Consider the following 20417-nt stretch of genomic DNA (forward strand, 5'->3'; position numbering starts at 1 on the left):
CTCCGCTGACCAAAAATGAAAGGCACGATTTGTCGCTCAAAATACGCTTTACAGGAAAAACTCTCACACCTCGTAAATGGTCTGATTTATTAATAATTTTTTGTTAGAAAGATTTGATTTCTATAAGTCGTTGTGGAATTCGATTTTTGTTTTCGTGGGACAAAAAAAATAAAAGCTTGTGAAAATTTGTCATATTATATGGTTTAGAAATAGAATTTAAAAAAGTCAAGTCCAATAAGCCCTGCGTAAGAAATGTTTCTCTTTTCAGAAAAAAAATACTAACGAAATCGGATCACTTTACGAGGCGTGAGTTTTTTCTACAGTAAGGCATGTTTTTGAGCAAAAAACAGGGCACGTGCAGGCGTAAGTCAATGCTGAGCATTATTTTGACCAATCCGAATTTCGGATCAATCCGTTTTATCCGGATTCACGGATCCAATCTGTTTTATCTGGATTTACGGATCCAATCCGATCCGGCTTCATTGTTTTTGAGATATTCAGCTATTTTTTCATTATTATCAACCTAAATAATACGAATTACGATCTCAGATCTATGGAAAATCGACTCAATGTTTTAAGACCCCTAATAGCAAATACACCCGGGTTTTCAAGTTTTTCACAATTTATTATTACTACTGCCTATGCAGTAGGAGCTAGGATTTAGAAAGTAGCAATTTGGTATTTAGTATTTACTATTTTTATTAAAAAAAAGGAATTCTTATGTGCGTATATGTATGCGATTCATAGCCAAGTCTAATGCCATGTAGTTTTGAAATAAGAAGTCAAAGGTGTTAAAGTTTATTTTATTGATTTTTCTAATTAATTAATATTTTTTTTCATTTTTCAATAGTTATTTTTAAAAAGTATATGTACGTCTCATCTTGTAATATAGATAATATGTAACATGGGTTTTTATCAATATTATTAGGGGGTCCCAAACCCAACTTCCAAGTTGTATCCAACAACTTGTAACAAAATTAAAAAAAAAATAGTAATGAAATAAAAAAAAAAGCAAAAATAATATGTAGTATGTTGTATGTACACCAAGACTAAATGGTGATACCAAATTTAGGTTTAAAACTTTTAAACTATAAACATCAAAAATTTATAAAAGTATGAAGTTGAAAACTTGTTCATTGTCACGTGTTATTTATATTCAGTTAAATTTAAAATTTAATTTTTATATAATAAACCAGATTTATATCATAATCCGGATTGAGTATTTTAATCCGGATTAAACGGATTGTTGCTTTTGTTTCAATCCGGATCGGTAATCCGGATTTGGTGCTCAGCACTAGTAAGTACAGCCTCCTTAATAGGAAGTAACGCTGGCATTTGTTGTCTCCGTCTTACAAGTGCGTAACATAGTAAATGTACGCTCAGCAAATTATGTTTAGCCCACGTTACGTCTTCTTAACACTCCAGATGTATTCAGCTATAATAACTTTTACACAATATTGAATATAACTAATTACATTTTATGTTTCTATTTTTCTAATGTCCATATGCAATACGCATAGTCAATTTATGTGTCACATAAGGCACATAGTAAATAGCTTAAGTTAAACGGTTCAACATGTCTTATTTGACACATAGGTACTTGACTATGCATACGGGTACGTGGTAGGTATAAGTGTACAACACATGTATATTATTAGGGGTGGGCCGATATCACTTTTAACCGATCACCGATAAACCGATATTTTATGCAAATTTAAAACCGATAACCGATATATTTAAAACTTTGAATTTTTATCCAAACGCATGAATCGATATTATATAAAATACCGATAATACTTACAGTTATAACCGCGCGCAGAGCTGATAATATTAGATTATACATATAATGATAAATTGTTTTTTAGATTCTGAGCGAAGCGATGAATTTATTGATTCTACAATGATGTGTGTTTTTTTTTTTATTTTTGTGTCTGTCATCACCTTTTAGGACAGTAAAAGTGCTTGGATTTTCTTCAATAGTAACTTTTCTGATAGGAAAGTGAATCTAGTTGGTACTTTGGGGGGGTCAAAAGTAAAAATTTCCCAGTAGTTTTCACAAGCGACGTGAAAAACAAAAGAAAAATTAAGGAAAAACGGGAATTTTTACGCAAAATCTGTTTTCGAGAAAATCGATTTTGGTTTTTTTTGATATTTACTCGATTTCTCATGTAACAATTTTCTTATTTTATTGTAATTAAAATACGAATGACTGTAGATATTTGAAAATTTCACTGAATGTTAATATTAGCATTTTCTATACACCATAAAATGTTGAAAATATTTTGACTCTTTTTGAGCTGTTTACGGACATTGTCAGTTTTCAATTTTTTTAGTTTTTTTTTCTATAAATATCAATAAATTTTTATTTGTTGGGTAAAAAAGCGTGAAAATTTAATATAAGGCTCCTGATATATCGTTCTAATAGCAGTTAAAAAATATTAAAAATACATAGGCACAATTTTTTTTTATAAGCATTTAAAGTTCAAATTTTGACAACATTTATCAAATTTATAATTTATTAATTATTTTGTAGTTAAAAATGTATAAAATGTTTAACTTTTATGGCTAAAGATTGAAAATTTAAAACAAGGCTCCGAGTAAATAGGTTATATATAAATTACTTTATTCACAATAATATCATCAAATATACTTGGTAAAATCATAGGCTGACTGACCGTTTTCGCTCAGAATCGTTTTTCTTATACAATGATATTATATCATTGAATTCAAATTTAACACCATCCATTACAGTGATCTACTTGTAACCTACTGTACAGCAGAGCGACATCCACTTATCCACCTTTTTTTTAATTTGACTTACAAGTTTTTAGTTTTAAGAAATTTTGACATACGAGGTTTTAATCTGTATAATTTACACTAATTTATATTTTATCATAAATCATAAATATTGAACTCTAAAAGGATTTTTAGTACGGACATCCCTACACAAACATTGGTGTAGTCAGTTGGTAAATGAATTTCTCTTTTTTTAAATTTAACTTCTATAGTATGATGAACACTATCAACTCTAATACATAATCTATCTGTGTGTCCTTTTTCTAGAAAGTGTTTGAGTAATTGTTTTTTGAGCCCTTTTAACAGGGCATTTGAAACTGTAGTGTTTCTTTTTTAATACTCTCAAGGCCGTAACCATCGCTAAATATTACTTATGTAGGAGTATTTTCAATTATATGGTTTAGAATTTAGATAATCTAAAGTCATAGAAGCAAATACAGAAGACTTTAAACCACCATTTGTTTCGTCCCATAAGTAACAACAAGCGTCTGCAGTAGCTTGGTCAAATATGGTAAAATTATGAACACTAAGTTTTGTCTTGTAATACATATAGGAAACTCTAATATAATGTGCTAATTTTTAAGAAGCATATTTACTGGGATCATTTAGGCAATCTCTTAACTCAAATTTTTAGCAGACCTTGCTTCAGTTTTTCGATTCTGGTGCATATCATAATCATTTTGTGAGACATGACCATATTTAAGCCCCTCACATAAATCACAACAATCTTTTATGGGTGAATATAAAGCAAGGTTCCTTCTCCTGAATTCATTAAAAAAGTCAATTTTAAAAAACTAGGATATGTTACTATATACATCATCGGGCAATAAAGACATGACTGAAGTCTAATGACTCTAATTACAAGTATAATATTTATTAATTTCACGTTTTATATTAATTTAGGTAGTTAATAATCATATTTGTATTGAGAAATAATAGTTTAGACAATTCAGACAGTGATTCAGTAGCATTCAGGTACAGCTGGAAAAATGTCGTAAGTCGAAGGTGGTTTTGGATCTGTCGATTGATATACGTCATAGGAGCTTTTTTATTTTGTCTTTATCATAATGAAATAACTAAAAATTGAGTTATCATGATATCAAAATGTGCGGAAAAATACAGTGTATTCAATTCACAAAAAAATAAATGTCAATTTTTCGACCAACGAGGTTTTGACTTTTGACACGTAGCCACAGACATTATTTAAATTATTTTTTTTACATACCTACCAAGTACCACTATATATTAATATAACTACCTGAATATAAAGTATACATTTTAATATTATATACATACCACGAGTTCATGATTGGATCCATTATCATTCTGAAGCCAGTATCGTTTAATAGAGTAAAAGGCCTACCATTTGTTGTAACTAGCTGAACACACGCTTCAATGATGTTGTTTTTATTTAATTTAATATTTGTTAATGTTGTTTTAGTTACACAAATCATTTTGCCAATGGTCTACATTTTTGCTTCTATAATAGTAAGTTGCTTCTACATAACAATAATAGTAATTAATTTTTTTTAGTAGGCATATAGATAGTTATATTATACAATTAGTATACAATTCAATTTCAAGAAATTATGTAAAATATAAATTTAGTACCTAAGTACCTAAATTATTTTTAATGATATAGTATAAAGCCTAACCAATTTAATTTAAATTATAATATTACCTAATATATAGGGCATATATGATATACCTATGATATACCCAGATATAGGTTATACATTTCATAGCCACATAAGTAAGCCATGATGTTTCAGTCTTGGATATGTACTTAATTTTGTAAAAATAGGTAATAAAAATACAATTTTTTTTAAACAACGTTTACCGTATTATGTAGATTAGATAATCAATGAAGGATTTAACACTTCAATTAAAATATACATTTTTGGAGGGGCTAATTTTAATATTGGAGAGGCTAAGCCCCTCCAAGTCCCCCCAAATTGCGCCAAACTGCGTAAAAGTTGCGGACAATCTAAAACCGTACAAGTGCTTGTATAACTTGACAAAACGTACACAAAATACATGCGTAGGACGGGATTTGTAATTTTCCTGCCCATATTTTATGCTCAATAATTATTGCTAAAATCGTTTTCGTAATACGTTACTTAAGAAAAGTAGATAATAATTAATAATAAAAATACTTTTATTTAAAAATAATGAAAAGTAAAACTAAGTAATAAAGTCTGTAATACTTACCTACCGTGAAATAATATATTGGCCAATTTTAAATGAAATGTTGTTGAAATAAAATAAACAACAAAGTATACAACATAGACGAAAGGTATAGAGGTAATCACAATTGACAATAAATCTACAACTTAGTAGCAACTTGAAATTATATTAAATTATACTCCAAATAACACACCCGCATTTTTGCACCAATTAAACCAAACATAAATGGATAATTAGTTGAATAATACAGAAATAAATGTATTTACTTATAAAGTAATAAATTGAATATTTATAAATAAACCTGAGATAAAATAATTCGGAAAATATAAATTATTGTCAACACAGTTTAGCCAACTTTGAATTGTTCATAACTATAAGATTTAAAAAAAAAATTATGTTGGGTTCAATGTAAGAAAAAAGCACTAACGTTATTTGCAATTTGTTTAAGTTGCAAATACGTTTATGGTTTATTGTTTATTTTTAATCATTAATTATGATTAAAGATATAACATTATAATATTATGTTTAATGTTATTCGATTTTTTTTCGTTTGTTGATTTCCTTTATTTTTATTCATTTTTTTCCCTTATAGCGTTACAAATTATAACGTTGTATAATATATTATAACGTTTTGAAGCCCTGAAATATTGACTACTTAATATTAGTTATTAGCATAGGCGCAAATTGACTAAATTTTTTGGGGGGACTCAAGTCCCCCTCCCCATAGTTCATATTGCTTAGTACCACAGAATATAAAAATTAGTACTAATTACTAGATTTTGAACTGGGGGGACTTGACCGACATTTGGGGGGAATAAGTCCCCCCAAGCCCCTCCCTTTTTGCGCAATGATTATTAGGTACCTATGCTACTTATTGCCTACTTTTGAGATTAAAATACTTATATGAGTTAATCATATAAAGTTTATCATAGGTTGCTGTATGACAATAACAATTTCAATTATTGTATTAAATGATAACAATAATGCTTTTTAATTGTATAGAGTATAGACTATATCGAGTTGTGAATAGTGAATTGCATGCTTCTCATACACAACATCATTAATTGTATATTTCTAATTTAGTAATTGATCGTGTTTTAAAGCATTTTGAAATTTCCAAATGATTAAAACTGGGTTGGTTTCTTTCAACTGAATATGATTTTCCACAAAAAAAATTGAAGGAACCGGAAAGAAAGAATAGACATTTTAAATACAATTACTTAGAATAATAATTATATGCTTGGCCGCTTGGCTTGCTTATACTTTATAGTAAAGTAGGGAACGATATGCGCATCTTATAATAAATGGTGTGTTTTATTTTATTTTTCAAAAGTTCAAATTTTTACAACATTGGATACCCTTTCACTCAAATATTAATTCAACTTCCCGGCTACCGTATTAATAATAATAATATAAATATTACATAAAATATCCTAAACCGACAAACCGTCTCAGCTCAGAATCGTTTTCGTATAAAATGATATTATATCATTGAATTAAAATTTAAGTCCATCCATTACAGTGACCCACTTGTATAACCTAATAACTACAGCAGAGTGACACTTACTAGCTTTTTTTCTTGCGTGCTACTAAATTATGAAATATATTAATATATATAAACAAGAAACAAATTGTTGTCTTGTTATTTATTACTAAAAATATAATATAATATTATAATAATCTTTTAATTCTCAATTTAAAAAAAAAATAAGGTACCAAAGCATTTATTGCTATTGTAGCAGTCGACTATTAATTTCTTTAGAAAATCTTAAGAAAATATCGGTGGAATAACTTATCAGGTAACTCCTATAACTCCCCAGCCTGCGAGCCCTACTAATAAGTTGATAGGTATGTGGTATTGGCTTATGTAATCAGTGGTGTATTGGTACGGGTACGCGGGTATACGCCGTATACCCATCAGAAGATTTTCGATTTTCAGCGTATACCCAATGTAAAATCTTATTTTACGGGTATACGCTTCCAAAATAACCAGAAAACCAAATAAGATTTAAAATTTATTTAATAGTTCATATAGGAAAAAAACGTTATTCGTATTAATGAATTATTTATCAATTGAAGTAGGTATTGAATATAAGTTATATAACAATATGCGTTGTGTTTAATGTATTTTAAGACTTTAAGTTCAATTTAGTAAACCCAATATTGAATACAAAAAATCTTTGTGGAAAATTCTATAGATTGTACCTATAATAATAATGTTATTATTATTTTAATTTTTTTGACATTCGAGTTGATTTTGTTTTATTTTCTATTGTTACATTATACAAAAATTAATAAAATAATGTTAAAAACTATATACTAATTGAACTGCAATAACGTTATATAATATATACGATGATATAATTTAATCGTTTAGGTTACATACATATTTTATTGGTGCGTATACCCATAAATATATTTACCAATACACCACTGTATGTAATAGTATTATGTGCTGTTGCTGTAGATTGAACCAGTAAACTAGTTTCACTATTAAATATTATTATGTAGTATTGTAGTTTACTAGTAATTAGCTTAACATATAGGTAATATAACGAGAACTTGAAATGTATCTAAGATCTATAATATTATCAAACTATACAAATTTCACATTTGACCTTATATTGAGAACATTATGTGTGGCGTAGTTTTTATTTTTTTTTTCGAAACTATACTCAATGTTGTTTTAATATTTTACAAACATTTGAACAGTACGAAATTATTGAAGTTTAAGATTTGATTTAATAACATATTTTATAAAAATTCTATTTAAAAATAAAACTCTACGTCACAGATAATATTCTTTTCTACCTATAAAATGATTATGTCTGTTAAAAAACTTAAGACTTAAAACGTATTTGAGTGAACCTCATATTTGGCTTCAACAATAAATCGGTTCCTTAGGTTCCTTTTAATAAAAAATATATATTTAATATTTTTTTATATCGTGGTAATAATTATTGATAACTTAGTGATAACCCAAAGTAGGTAAATTGTTAATAATTGTTATCTGTTGATAAACGTCATGTTATCTGATATTCTGATGTGCCGCTTCATTAATTTATTTTGTTTTGTTAAATTATTTTCAGAAATATTAACCATTTAACCAAGTAGTCAGTACCTATTATGTTATTTATGATTTAAGCTACCAGTGGAGAAATTGCTTATTTAGCTCGTGACCCTCAGATGTGATTTGGTAATTATATAATGTTTGTCTGCGATGTAAACAAGTTAAATAATTCTTTTAAAGAATATTCGAGTGTAATAGTGTTCTAACGAATTTAGTGGTTCTATAATTTAATTGAACGTAGTTCAAATTATAATGTGTTCGTTAGGATCACAAGACTACAATAATTGTTGCATCAGCCATCAATTATAAACTAACTACTAACACACTACAACTGTTACAAGTTACAACAAAGAACAAAATAATAAAGTGTCAACAAACCATAGAGTGTCAACGGTGTAGTGTCGATTTCCTTATCATCACGATATGATAACATTATTGTTATAACATAAAACTTCAAAGCAAATTGCCGGTAATAAATAATAATTACTATTAAGTATAACTATTGTGCCGTCGCCCTTTTTCTAAATCGTATTTTATTTTATCTGAAATAAAACAATCGTTACTATTATTATTTTTTTCTAATGAAATTATAACATTTTATTATCCACACTTAAGGTCGCGGTACTTCGGCGCATTATCGTTTCGTAATATTACAAATTGTAATTAATATTAAATCAATTTCTACATTATCTATTACCATAATTACAAGCCACTCGAGCTTAAATAAATTTATTTCAGTATCTAGTGTTAATATGTAAGTTCATTAAACATATAGTTGTCTTAATATACATGGTGTTAAAATTACATTAAAAAAAAATAGGTCAATTTATTGTACCACATATATTAAATTTGATATTTATGGCCATTTTCATATTATCAGTGACAATTAATGTGGTAGATTTAATTCACTACAGACTATCTCAGTCGTAATACAAGAATAACGGGTGATCACTCACATTTAACTAGTGGTTAATACTAATTCATTAAAGTGACACAGTTCTTAACTGTTTATTGAGTAGGTAGCACCTATTTACTATATATAATAAAAATAGCCAATGTACAAATTTTTTGTACTTAACACAAAGGTACTTACTGTCAATAGTATTTTTATTCCTTTACTTATAACATACTTATTCTATTCTTGAAATACCTAGTTCTAGCTTATAATGTATACTGTTGTTTTTTATTTAGGATATTATTGTGCAATAATATTAGAAGAGTTGATTTTGTGGGAATAAGTTCAAATTTTTTTTCAAAAAGAAATTTATACTCTTCAGTTATTAATAATCAAAAGAAAATGGAAAAGTTCAAGTTAGCATCTAGATATGAATATGGCCAATTCAATGCTTGGTAAGTGTTTTATTTGTTATCCACTAAATATTAAATTATGATGAGATGAGATTATTTTTTAACTTTTTAAATCAATTTTCAATGATTGAAAATTATATAATTTAATTAATTACATCCCTCGTTACATCCCAAATCTCGAGCATTTACACCAAAACACTAAACTATACCAAAATGTTTGTACCTTGTATAGTTTTTTATTTAATACATTTATTTAATGTGAGAATTTTAATTTTTAATCAAAACTATATTTATTATATTTTATTGTTAATACAGTTATTGTTCTACTTTAAGTTTAAATTTATCTATTTTAAGTAAAATTCAAATAATATTTAAATTAAATTGAAAAATAAACTAGGTACTTCAAAACAAAAAAAAAAAAATTATACCAATATGTATCATAAATAAAGCGGCTTAGTAGTTTAGGTACTGTTAGTTATAATTTATGTAGTTTATTTAATATTAATGAATAATATGAATATATTACAGTATAATAAAATGATTAATGTATTGGTATGAATATCTACTACTTTCTGAACAGTGGTGCAATTAGGGGTGTTAGGATGCCCCCCTCCCCCCCCCCCGACTAAGATTTAGCCCCCTCCCAAAAATATCCCTTTTTGATTTAGATATGAGCCCTCTATAGGTTATTTTAAATAAATAGTTTTGTAAGGTGGGCAGTAGCCCCCCCCCCCCCAGAATATTTACCCTAGTTGCGCCTATGTTTCTGAGATAAAAAAAAATCTAAAGTATGTATTAGATTTTGAACTTTCAAATTAAGATATAAAATTTTTATTCTTAATTGCATATAGTTAGACATCCCTCCCTCTCTTATCATCAGTGTCCTAGTATAGGCTGTTGTCTGGCTAGTTTTGGGGAGCCAACATAATTAGTGCCATCGCTAAATAAAATTTAGCCATGATTTATCCTAATTCGTAAATAATTATAAGATATTCTAATCTAACTTATAGTAACAAGCCACTTGTTGCACGGTGTATCAGTTTATAACATGAACAGTAAAACAGATAATACTAGTATTATTTTATTCAATATTATATATTATTATTATTATTATTATATAAATTATGTAAAATAATAGGTATTAAAAATTGATAGGTAAGAAGCTTTCATGGTTATAACTTATAATACCTTAAGTTTAGATAACAGCTGTGGTCATAGTTTAATTATTATATTAAATTTTATATAATCTGTGGTCAGTGGCGTCAAAAAGTACTTCAAGTAGTTCAATTGAACTGCCTTAATATTGGGTGGGTGGGTGGGTGGGTATTGGGTAAAATAATAGAGCATAATTCTTAGTATTTCTGCTATAATTATATTAAACACAGATACCTAATATGTCATTAAATTATTTATACATAATTAGTTGAGCCAGTTTCACAGTCGTTTGAAGGGGTGAATGGTTCAATCGAACTATTTGAACTGCCAGTTTTAATTTCATTTGGCGCTACTGTCTGATAATAAAAGGATGAATAGTATTTCTATGGTGTATCGTATGTTTTTAACAATCTTTTTTTGATCCACTATGTGTGTGTACATATGAGTAATTGACAAATAAATTGTTGTATGAAATTGTATTGAACACTATATCTTCTTTTTTTTAGTATTTTTAAATTTGAATGCTGCCAATATCGTTTGATTTATTATTGTTCTATTTTGAAGAATCAAATGGTCATTGAAAAACTTGAATTTCCTGTTAAAACCCAAAATTAAGTAATCAGTTTACTTCTATAATATCAGTGAAACGGTCTAAACATTTTCATGTTGCTGGACAGTACATTAAAGGAAATAGTAATTTATTGTAATCTTGTATATTATTTTTAGAACAACCTTTGAATTTCTTAAATTAGTTTGTGATGAAACTTTGATATATAGTAGGTAGGTACTAAAAAATGCTAGATTGGATTGCGGTACGCCAGTTGGCGACCTTTGGCCTATAGTATATAATTATATTATTATAATTTAAAGTTCAAAATCTATTAAACAATTCAGATTTTTGATTTTTATCCCAGAAAGCATGAAATATTCATATCAGTTTATTAATCATATTCTATTCTGAAAGACTTTTCTACCTGGTAATCCATTTAACGTAATACACTATGTCTTAAGAAGTCTTGTTTTTCTATAACTATTACATTTTTTGGAAATACTATTTTAATTATTTTAAGTTTAAATTAGCAGAGTGCAGTAATATTATTAAATTATATTGATTAAATATTGTGTTTCATTTAATCTATTTTTGTTGTATAGGATTGAATATAACAATTTGGCTATGATCACTAAGCCTTTGAATTTGGGTCAAGGATTTCCAGATTATGAACCACCATCACGGTTTTCTAATTTCTTAGCAGAAGTGGCTTCAGAAAAGAATTTATATTCTCATCAATATACACGTGGAATGGTAATCCTATAAAATAAAATTGTAATATTTTTAAGCAGACATAATAATATATCTTTTTAATTCTAGGGTCATGTACGGTTGGTGAATGCATTATCCAAACTATATTCAAGCCTTATTAACCGGAAAATTGATCCACTGAATGAAATATTGGTTACTGTTGGAGCATATGAAGCACTTTTTTGTGCTATACAGAGTAATATAGAGGTGGGCGATGAAGCAATTATTATTGAACCTTTTTTTGATTGCTACGAACCATTAATACGTATAGCTGGAGGAAACCCTAGATTCATAACATTAATGAATGTAAGGATATTATTATAACAATTATAAATCACAAAAAGTTACATAAACAATAACATGTTATTATTATTATTGAAGACTAAGCCTAATAGTCCAGTATCACATTCGAGTGATTGGAAACTTGACCCTGAAGAACTTGCATCACTATTCAACTCTAAAACCAAACTTATCATCATAAACACACCACATAATCCATTGGGAAAAGTATTTGATTATGACGAGTTAACAATGATTGCGGATTTGGCCAAAAAACATAATGTTCTAGTTATTTCTGACGAGGTATATGAGTGGTTGGTGTATGCGCCAGCAAAGCACATAAGAATGGGTAAATTAATTTTGTATATTAATATTCTTTATGCAATCATAAAGTTATTAATATTGCAGAATATAATATAACAACACCTATACATTTAATATACATTTAAAACTTTATTTTTTGTCTTAAGCTACACTTCCTGACATGTGGGAAAGAACAATTACAATTGGGTCTGCTGGAAAAACATTTAGTATGACTGGTTGGAAACTTGGATGGGCATATGGCCCGGCTAATCTTATAAAAAATCTATTAGTTGTTCATCAGACTGCTATTTATACATGTGCAACACCAGTTCAGGAAGCTACTGCTAGAGCATTTGAACATGAAATCAGTGTACTTGATACACCAGAAAGTTATTTTCAAAATTTATCCAAAGAGTTAAAACCAAAAATGGATTTTTTGTCTAATGTATTAAAAGAAACTGGCTTTGAACCTATTATACCAGATGGCGGATATTTTATAATTTCGAATTGGAGAATATTTGGTTTGTTAAGACATCTCTTTAATAATAATATCTTATCATAAACAATGGTTCATATTTGTTTATTTAGAAAATAAAATAGATTTAAGCCTGGAAACTGATGAATACATGGACTTACGGTTCACAAAATGGCTTTCCAAAAATGTCAAACTTCAAAGTATACCATTTACAATATTTTTCTCCGAAAGAAATAAACTATTGGCTCAAGACTATATGAGACTTTGTTTCTTTAAAGTAATGTTTTTAAATAGTTCCTTCCTTAAGTAAGCCATTAAATGTAAACATTTTTGTTTTATAGAAAGATGAAACTTTAAAGGAAGCTGAAAAAATTTTAACTACATGGACAAGCAAATTATCCTGAAAACTTACTAGCTTACTAAGCTTTCAAACTGTTTATGGCATTAATTAATTCATTTTAGTACAAGAATTAATGTGCATATACATTTTTTTAATTTCATAAAAACTATTTTTAAATTCTATTTTTTTAAATGTAATATATATAATATACTTTATTAATGAAAATGTTTATCATAAATTAATTAAAATTATGCAGTTTGTTCATTTTAGAGTTTTATTACAAATTATATAATTTACAATATATAATATGAAAAAAATAAAATAAAATATATTTAATATTCACAGCTGTGACATTAAAATATAATGCATCTGTTATTTTCTTCCAGCATGTAAGAGACACCACCACACTTCATGACATCTTCTGTACTGTGATCACTTCTATCTTGTTAATAGTTTGCTGTGCAGTAGCCCACAACAAGCATTTTCTGGTTCTGAAGAGTATAGACTGCATAATTATTAATTAATCCGTAATCACAATTCACAATTCACATTTAAAAAGTTCTGAAACATGTCTGGAAACAAGTGCCAATATTTAATTTGTATATATGATTATTTTTTTTTATTATTATTTATTTAAGTAATTTACAATCTATACAACATTATGTACAATGAGCAAATAGGATATTTAATATAATATAAAGTAACAGAATTTAACATTTGTGGGCAGGCACTCAGCAGCACCACCCGATAATACATAATTATTTACATAATATTTTTGCTTTTCTAATAATTCAGTTTTTGGTTGCTTAAGTAAAATGTTTTCGTACTATATTTGGCAATATCACAAAAAGTTGCAGATAATTTTGTAGTAACAAATATGTAAATTATTTAATTTCTATATCTAAGGATTGAGCATTTAAAACAAGGTTTCTCGTTAATAGTTAATACTGTAACCAAAAAATCAAAATAATATATACCTACACACATATAAATATTTGAAATTTGGTTGAAATTAGATATTTAAACATCGGTTTTAGTTGTTTTGTTTTAATTGAAAAATATTAGCTACTTGAAATTTTTAAAGTAAGTTTATTATTTATTTCGTTCACACAATGACTTTTTCCAAGTAATATTTTCGGAAAAATTTAGTTCAATCTACAGTCCTGCTTACAGTAAAATAAAATACTTTCATGGCAATAATATCATAAAATATCTGAGTATTCAGTAATATAGACTGTTTTCTCTCAGAATGGTTTTTCATATTATACAATGATTTCATATGATTATAATCAAATTTAACAAATTCATTTAAATTACTTATTCATCACCGACTGTAGGATAGACCAGTACTCACTTGCCAAACTTTTTTTAATTTACCAATGAATATATTTGACTTCTGATTTTTGAAATTTTTTTATATACTTAAGTATTATATAAAATAATTTATTTAAATTCTTGAATATTTTTTGTACTTAAGCAGTATCCTAATTGATACAAATTTCAGTTTTTCAAATAAGATTCCTCCTCATTTATTATTTGTTTTTTAGTGTTTAATTGGTTTGAAAATGTTGATATACCAGGTTTTATGAATCTTTATACTAAATATAATAAAATTAATAATAATCAAAAAATTGATTTTACAAAAATATTTAAAATATATGTAATATTTAATCTTGGAATTGTTATACTTGGGCAGTTGTGGATAATTTTATAAATTTTAAATGTTGATAGATTAATATTAATGCCTAATATTTTAAAATCACCATACCATACATGTCTTCAAAACTATTATCATGGACATGATCTTTGTACACACAGTATAACAGTTTATTGTATAATTTAGAAGTAAGAATATAATCTAGTGAATCTCATAGGTTTTTATATATTTTAATTTTAAAGCAACTTATGAGTATTTTAAAAAAAAAATGTTTAATCATTATAAAACACTCATCTTAATTACTAACAATAACTTTCTTTAAAATTAAAATCTATAAAAAAGCTATAGTACTTTTGCATTAAGAAACTTAAATAAAACTTGTATTACCTACCTCAGGCAAAATGACATTGTGACTATACGCGCAATTTCAATAAAATAACTGAGGGTACTTAAACTGCATTTTCTGGACATTTAAAATTATGAGATACTAATGTCTATTTTGAGCAAAAATGTTTTATAAGTTATAACAGTTGAACATTGAACACTTGGTAGAACTAATCGGTAGTGTGAGTGCCACCGATTGATACAATCTTCATTACTACCTATATCATTATTAATATTAGTTTGTATTACATAGTAAAAAAAAGTTCAATAAATTACTTGTAACAACTTGTATCAAATCAAAATCTTGTAACTTGGAACTAATTAGTAAATCCTGAATTTTTCAGGGCTTGATATAAAAATTAAAAATGTTGGTTTTAATTTCTTTTCCACATTGATATTTGTTTTTTCTGATTTCAATTTAAAATAATATCTATATTGACATTATAATTTTATGATATTTATATTGTTGCACATTATTGATTTAGTTGTTTTATGATTTATGGTTTTTAATGAGGTTTTAAACGTTATATTTCTTTTTTTCGATTTAAAATATTAGTTTTACACATTTTTACGATTTTAATTTTGATGTTTACTACGAGAAACCTGTCATTGTTCGCACGGCCGCGGGCCGTATTGATCCAAGAAAACGAAATATTAGTTATTTATTATTATCTATTATTATCTACAAATAAACTACATTATAGATGGTCTATTAAATAGACCTATCGGTTATTGTTGAGTTTTAAATTGTAAATTATTTTAATTTAATTTAAAATCTATTTGTATAGTATAAAAAAGTAAAAAAGGATTATTACTTTGTTATAAATAATATATTAATTTCATTTTATTTAAATTCGATTTTATAAGATGTCAATTCGCTCTATTTTTCTACTAACGGAGGTACACGTGTTCTGCTGAGCGTAAAATTTGCTATGTTAGGTACGCACTTGTAAACGGAGACAACACATGTGGGTATGTCCTCTTAAGAAACATATTTATTCTCTGCATCTTTATTAGAGATGAAAAAAAAAATCATCATCGTATGTCAAATATTTTTAAAGTTATAAACACCATCTTTTTATCGGTTTTTTTATTCAATATAATTATGTTTCTTATCATAGGGTAGTAGATGTATATAGCGTAATTGTTTTAATTTGACTTTATATTACCTAACTTACTTGTTTAAAGTTGAATATTCAAAATTACAATTTAGAAAATCTCTTTTTTAGTTGTATCTATTAATCTATTTACCTAATACATAGTTATAAATTATGTACAATTTTAATGACACATTCCTATGTTCAATTTTCTAAGGAAACATTTTTTTCATGTATTTTGCCCCAAGATGGACACAATAGGCTCAAAATGAGTTTTTCATCAAAATTAAATAACTGCCCCGAGATACGCTCTTTCAAAGGTAACTTGGGGCAGCCACAAAAAAAAATATATAAAATCAGGAATTAAGTATACAAGCTTAAGTTAAGATCCATATTAAAGTATAGACTAAGAGACAACTTTTGATATGCTTACTGGCCTCATACAATTAACAATTAAATAACAATTAACTGAGATATACATTGTCAAAGTTCAAAACTGCCCCAAGTAAGCCACTTCTACGGTACACAGTAATTTAAAGAATAAATAATTGTTTAAGTAGGTAATTCTTACCAAACTTATTTTCAACTATTTATTGAGTTGCACTTAAAGCAACCAATCTAAATGATGATTGTATTAGGTCATTGGCAACAGGCATATATTTTTTTTTTTTTTACATATTTTCAAGTTGAAATACATTTTTTGTATCCTCAAGCGGTTTATTTTTTGAAGTAGGTTCTTCGATATATTATTACAATTAAATTTTGTATGAGTAGTTTAATTTTTATGGGTTCATAACCACGGACCCGGATTTAAATGCCCTTAAGACTATCCAAAACTGCTCTAAAAATAGCAAAAATGCATTTTGATCGGAGGTCCGCAATAATATGTCCTTTAAAAATTACCAAAAATTGTTTAAACAATTCTTGAGGAAACAAAAATATGAACTTATCGGAATAAACGCGATTATAATATAACACCAACTGACCACTTAATTGTTAGTTGTTACTGGTCTGAGTCTCGGACTCATATAACAGCCGTTAAGATTGATAAAGTCGTCACCGAAGTATGGAAATCATTAATAGTATGATCAACAAATTATAAATGGTCGGAACAATATGTTTTGAATTAGGTACCAATCTAAAAATGTAGGTATTGCTCTACAACGCTAAGACTGATAAAAATGCAAATTTTTCGCCTCTTTTGAGACAGTCCCAAGTCTGTATGAAGTGGGACAATGGCGGATTCAGGGGGGAGGGCAAAGAGGGCATTTGTCACTCCCAATCGCCGTATTTTCCCTTTGTTTAACTATGTTTAGTCAATTTTGTGGCCAATTTTTGTACTTTTTATACTTTTGCCCCCTCATGCCCCTTCTAAAATTAAGCCCTGGTTCTGCCACTGAAGTGGGGAGGAATTTGTGTTGCAAAAAACCGTAGCTGTTTGGTAATCGACCTTTTTGTAAAATGGGAGCTGTATGGGCTAAACATTTTTTAAAAACTATTATTAAATAAAACCTGCTGCAGCAAAGGATATCAGGATTCTAGTTACCTAGGTATATCATTAACAATTGTCTTGAACTGTAATGTCACTAATATTTGAGTAGTAAGTTACATACATTATAAATTATAGTTTACATTAATTAAAGATACAATATGTGTGTCGTACGATAGTATTATATTTTTCAATTTATTTTGAAGGTGTATGGTATTATGTAGGTACCTATTTTTAGTTAAACTATTTTCATATAGTCTGAGGTATTATTGGCAGGATAGGATAAAATATGATGACCGTTATTTGTAGATAAAAACTAGTAATCATATAATACAATAATTATAAAAATAAGCATACACACAGGGTCTATACATAATAGAAATAACAATTTTCACTACGTATAGGTTTTGCCTTGATAGGTAATACCTACAGGTAGGTAGGTCCCATATTGTCATTGACCGAATACCCTTAATATTTAACAATTTTAGTAATTTATTTATTTTATATTATTTAATATTCAGTTAGTTGTTAAAATCTCTTTTTCATTCTGCCTACATGTCTAATGTCAAAGATAATCAAATGAAAATGACGTGTCTTATTGTGTGTTTTTGTGTCCACTAAGGTACCTATATATATTATATATAAGAAGAATAACGAAGACAGTTCTAGGCCCTCGCCAGCTCACCTGCTCACGGTGATCACCAGCAGGGACTGGAACCTTTAGGATTTTTTCGGTTCTAGTTCCTGGTTGGTTCTTATAAAAAAAACAATAGGTTCCGGTTCCGATTCCGGTTCCTATAATTACAAAATATTGGTTCCGGTTAATTCCGGTTCTTACCAGTTCTTAAAAATGAGTTTTTTCACCTATATTGCTTATTAGGTAGATTTTTTACTCATAGTCATAACTTGGCCCTGTCTTATAAAAGAAACTTTTAAAATTGTTTTTAAGTAAAGATACAAATACATTCAAAAAATATTTCAAATACATTTCAAATACTTTTTTCATTTTACTCAATTTATTTCGATTTGCAAAATTAATTTTATAATTGCTGATTTAAAATAGTGTAATATTACACAGTGTGCTATAGTGCAATAGTGTGCTATGTTACACATTCATATAGATATTTTTAGAACTTTTTGAACCTCCTTCTTAAATTTATACTGAAAAATGAATACTAATAAAACTTGATTTATAATAGTTTTAAAATCATTTATTATTAGGTGGGTAACTAAAGAATTAAACAGCTTTCACATTAATGAAATCAGAAATTAATTTAATTATTTTACGAGGTAAGAAATTATTAATTTAAGAAGTGTATACAATTTTCAAAAATGATTTTAATTGATTAACAAGTGTACTGGGTTCCTATATAGGTCTTAGAAGTTGCTCATAACTTATAAGCAAAACATCAAATTACAGTTAGTATAACCATAAGGTTAATAAGCAGTAAATTACTCGTATGTGTCAATGAGTGACCGTGTTTGAGACTGTGAGATAGTTATAAATAACTATATAAATATTATTACTCGTAATAGTCGTAGATATTTGGTAAACATTCGTAGAAAAACACATCATTGTTGTCGACCATTCTCGGTATATTATTATCGAATATAATTGGTATACCAGTGAAAAATGCAACCAGTATTTGTAATTATTTTATAATACGATTATTTCGAGTTAAAAATTAAAAATACCACATATTACCATGTACAAAACAAAAATATTTCTATAAACAATAATTATTTGATTACAACAAAATCCAATTTACATCAAATTTTCAGTTATTTGAAATACAGGACTTTTTCTTAGAACTGATAAGAATCTAAAAGAACCGGGAAACTTATTGTTTATTAAAATGGGGTTCCGGTTCTAACTCTGGTTCTATTTCCGGTTCTAATTATTGAAAAATATGGATTTCAGTTCCGGTCCGGTTCTTAGATTTTCTCCAAGAACTGGTTCTGCCAGTTCCGGTTCCAGACCCTGCTCACCAGCCTCTACGCAATAAAAAAATTATAGTTGAATTGACTAATCTTTAATCAATTAAATTTTTTGGAAGATGTCTATTGTTTAAGTTACCTACTGATAAAGATAATAATAAAATAGGAGCTACACACAGTGCCACATAATGTCACAGCAAAACATTTTAACGCCTAAAATATAAAACATAAAAGATTTCCAGTTTAGAATATTAATAAAAAATATGTTATATGAATTAATATGATAATGTATAAAGCCATAAAGGTGGGTAACTTATTAATTGATTATTCTATATGTTGTTGTTGACAATGTTGATATGATATATAATTATCTTAAATCTTATTACTAAGTAAATCAATTTACCTACAAATATAAATAGGCAAACGTAATTTAATTCATCTGTGATAAATTATAATACGGCAGATGGATCTTGTGGTGGTGAAGAGTGCACATTAAATGAGTCGACCTTGATATGTTTTCAAAATTCGTGAGTCAGTGAGTAGGTGAGTGGGTGAGCAATGGTGAGTGGATGATCTACGGTAGGAAACCCTTTTTACACGCAAAGACTTGAGATTTATATTTTGAGACAAGGATGAAGT

The 20417-nt window shown here is 27.4% G+C and overlaps 1 protein-coding gene across 5 annotated transcripts; it reads left to right on the top strand.

The window, feature by feature from the left end:
- Positions 1-8026: 8026 nt before the first annotated feature.
- LOC132933887 (kynurenine aminotransferase-like) lies at positions 8027-13577 on the top strand. 5 transcript variants are annotated; one of them, XM_061000158.1, is made up of 8 exons: positions 8027-8179; positions 9245-9403; positions 11669-11819; positions 11886-12122; positions 12198-12444; positions 12566-12919; positions 12987-13150; positions 13215-13577. In XM_061000158.1, the coding sequence occupies exons 2-8, from the start codon at positions 9351-9353 to the stop codon at positions 13275-13277; spliced, it is 1269 nt and encodes a 422-aa protein (XP_060856141.1). In that variant the 5' UTR covers positions 8027-8179; positions 9245-9350; the 3' UTR covers positions 13278-13577. The 5 variants fall into 5 exon arrangements, with proteins under 5 accessions (XP_060856141.1, XP_060856142.1, XP_060856139.1 ...); XM_061000159.1 differs by lacking the exon at positions 8027-8179 and adding an exon at positions 8237-8522; XM_061000156.1 differs by lacking the exon at positions 8027-8179 and adding an exon at positions 8542-8807.
- Positions 13578-20417: the final 6840 nt, after the last annotated feature.

The sequence above is a fragment of the Metopolophium dirhodum genome, chromosome 1, assembly GCF_019925205.1.
Source record: "Metopolophium dirhodum isolate CAU chromosome 1, ASM1992520v1, whole genome shotgun sequence".
Lineage (NCBI taxonomy): Eukaryota > Metazoa > Arthropoda > Insecta > Hemiptera > Aphididae > Metopolophium > Metopolophium dirhodum.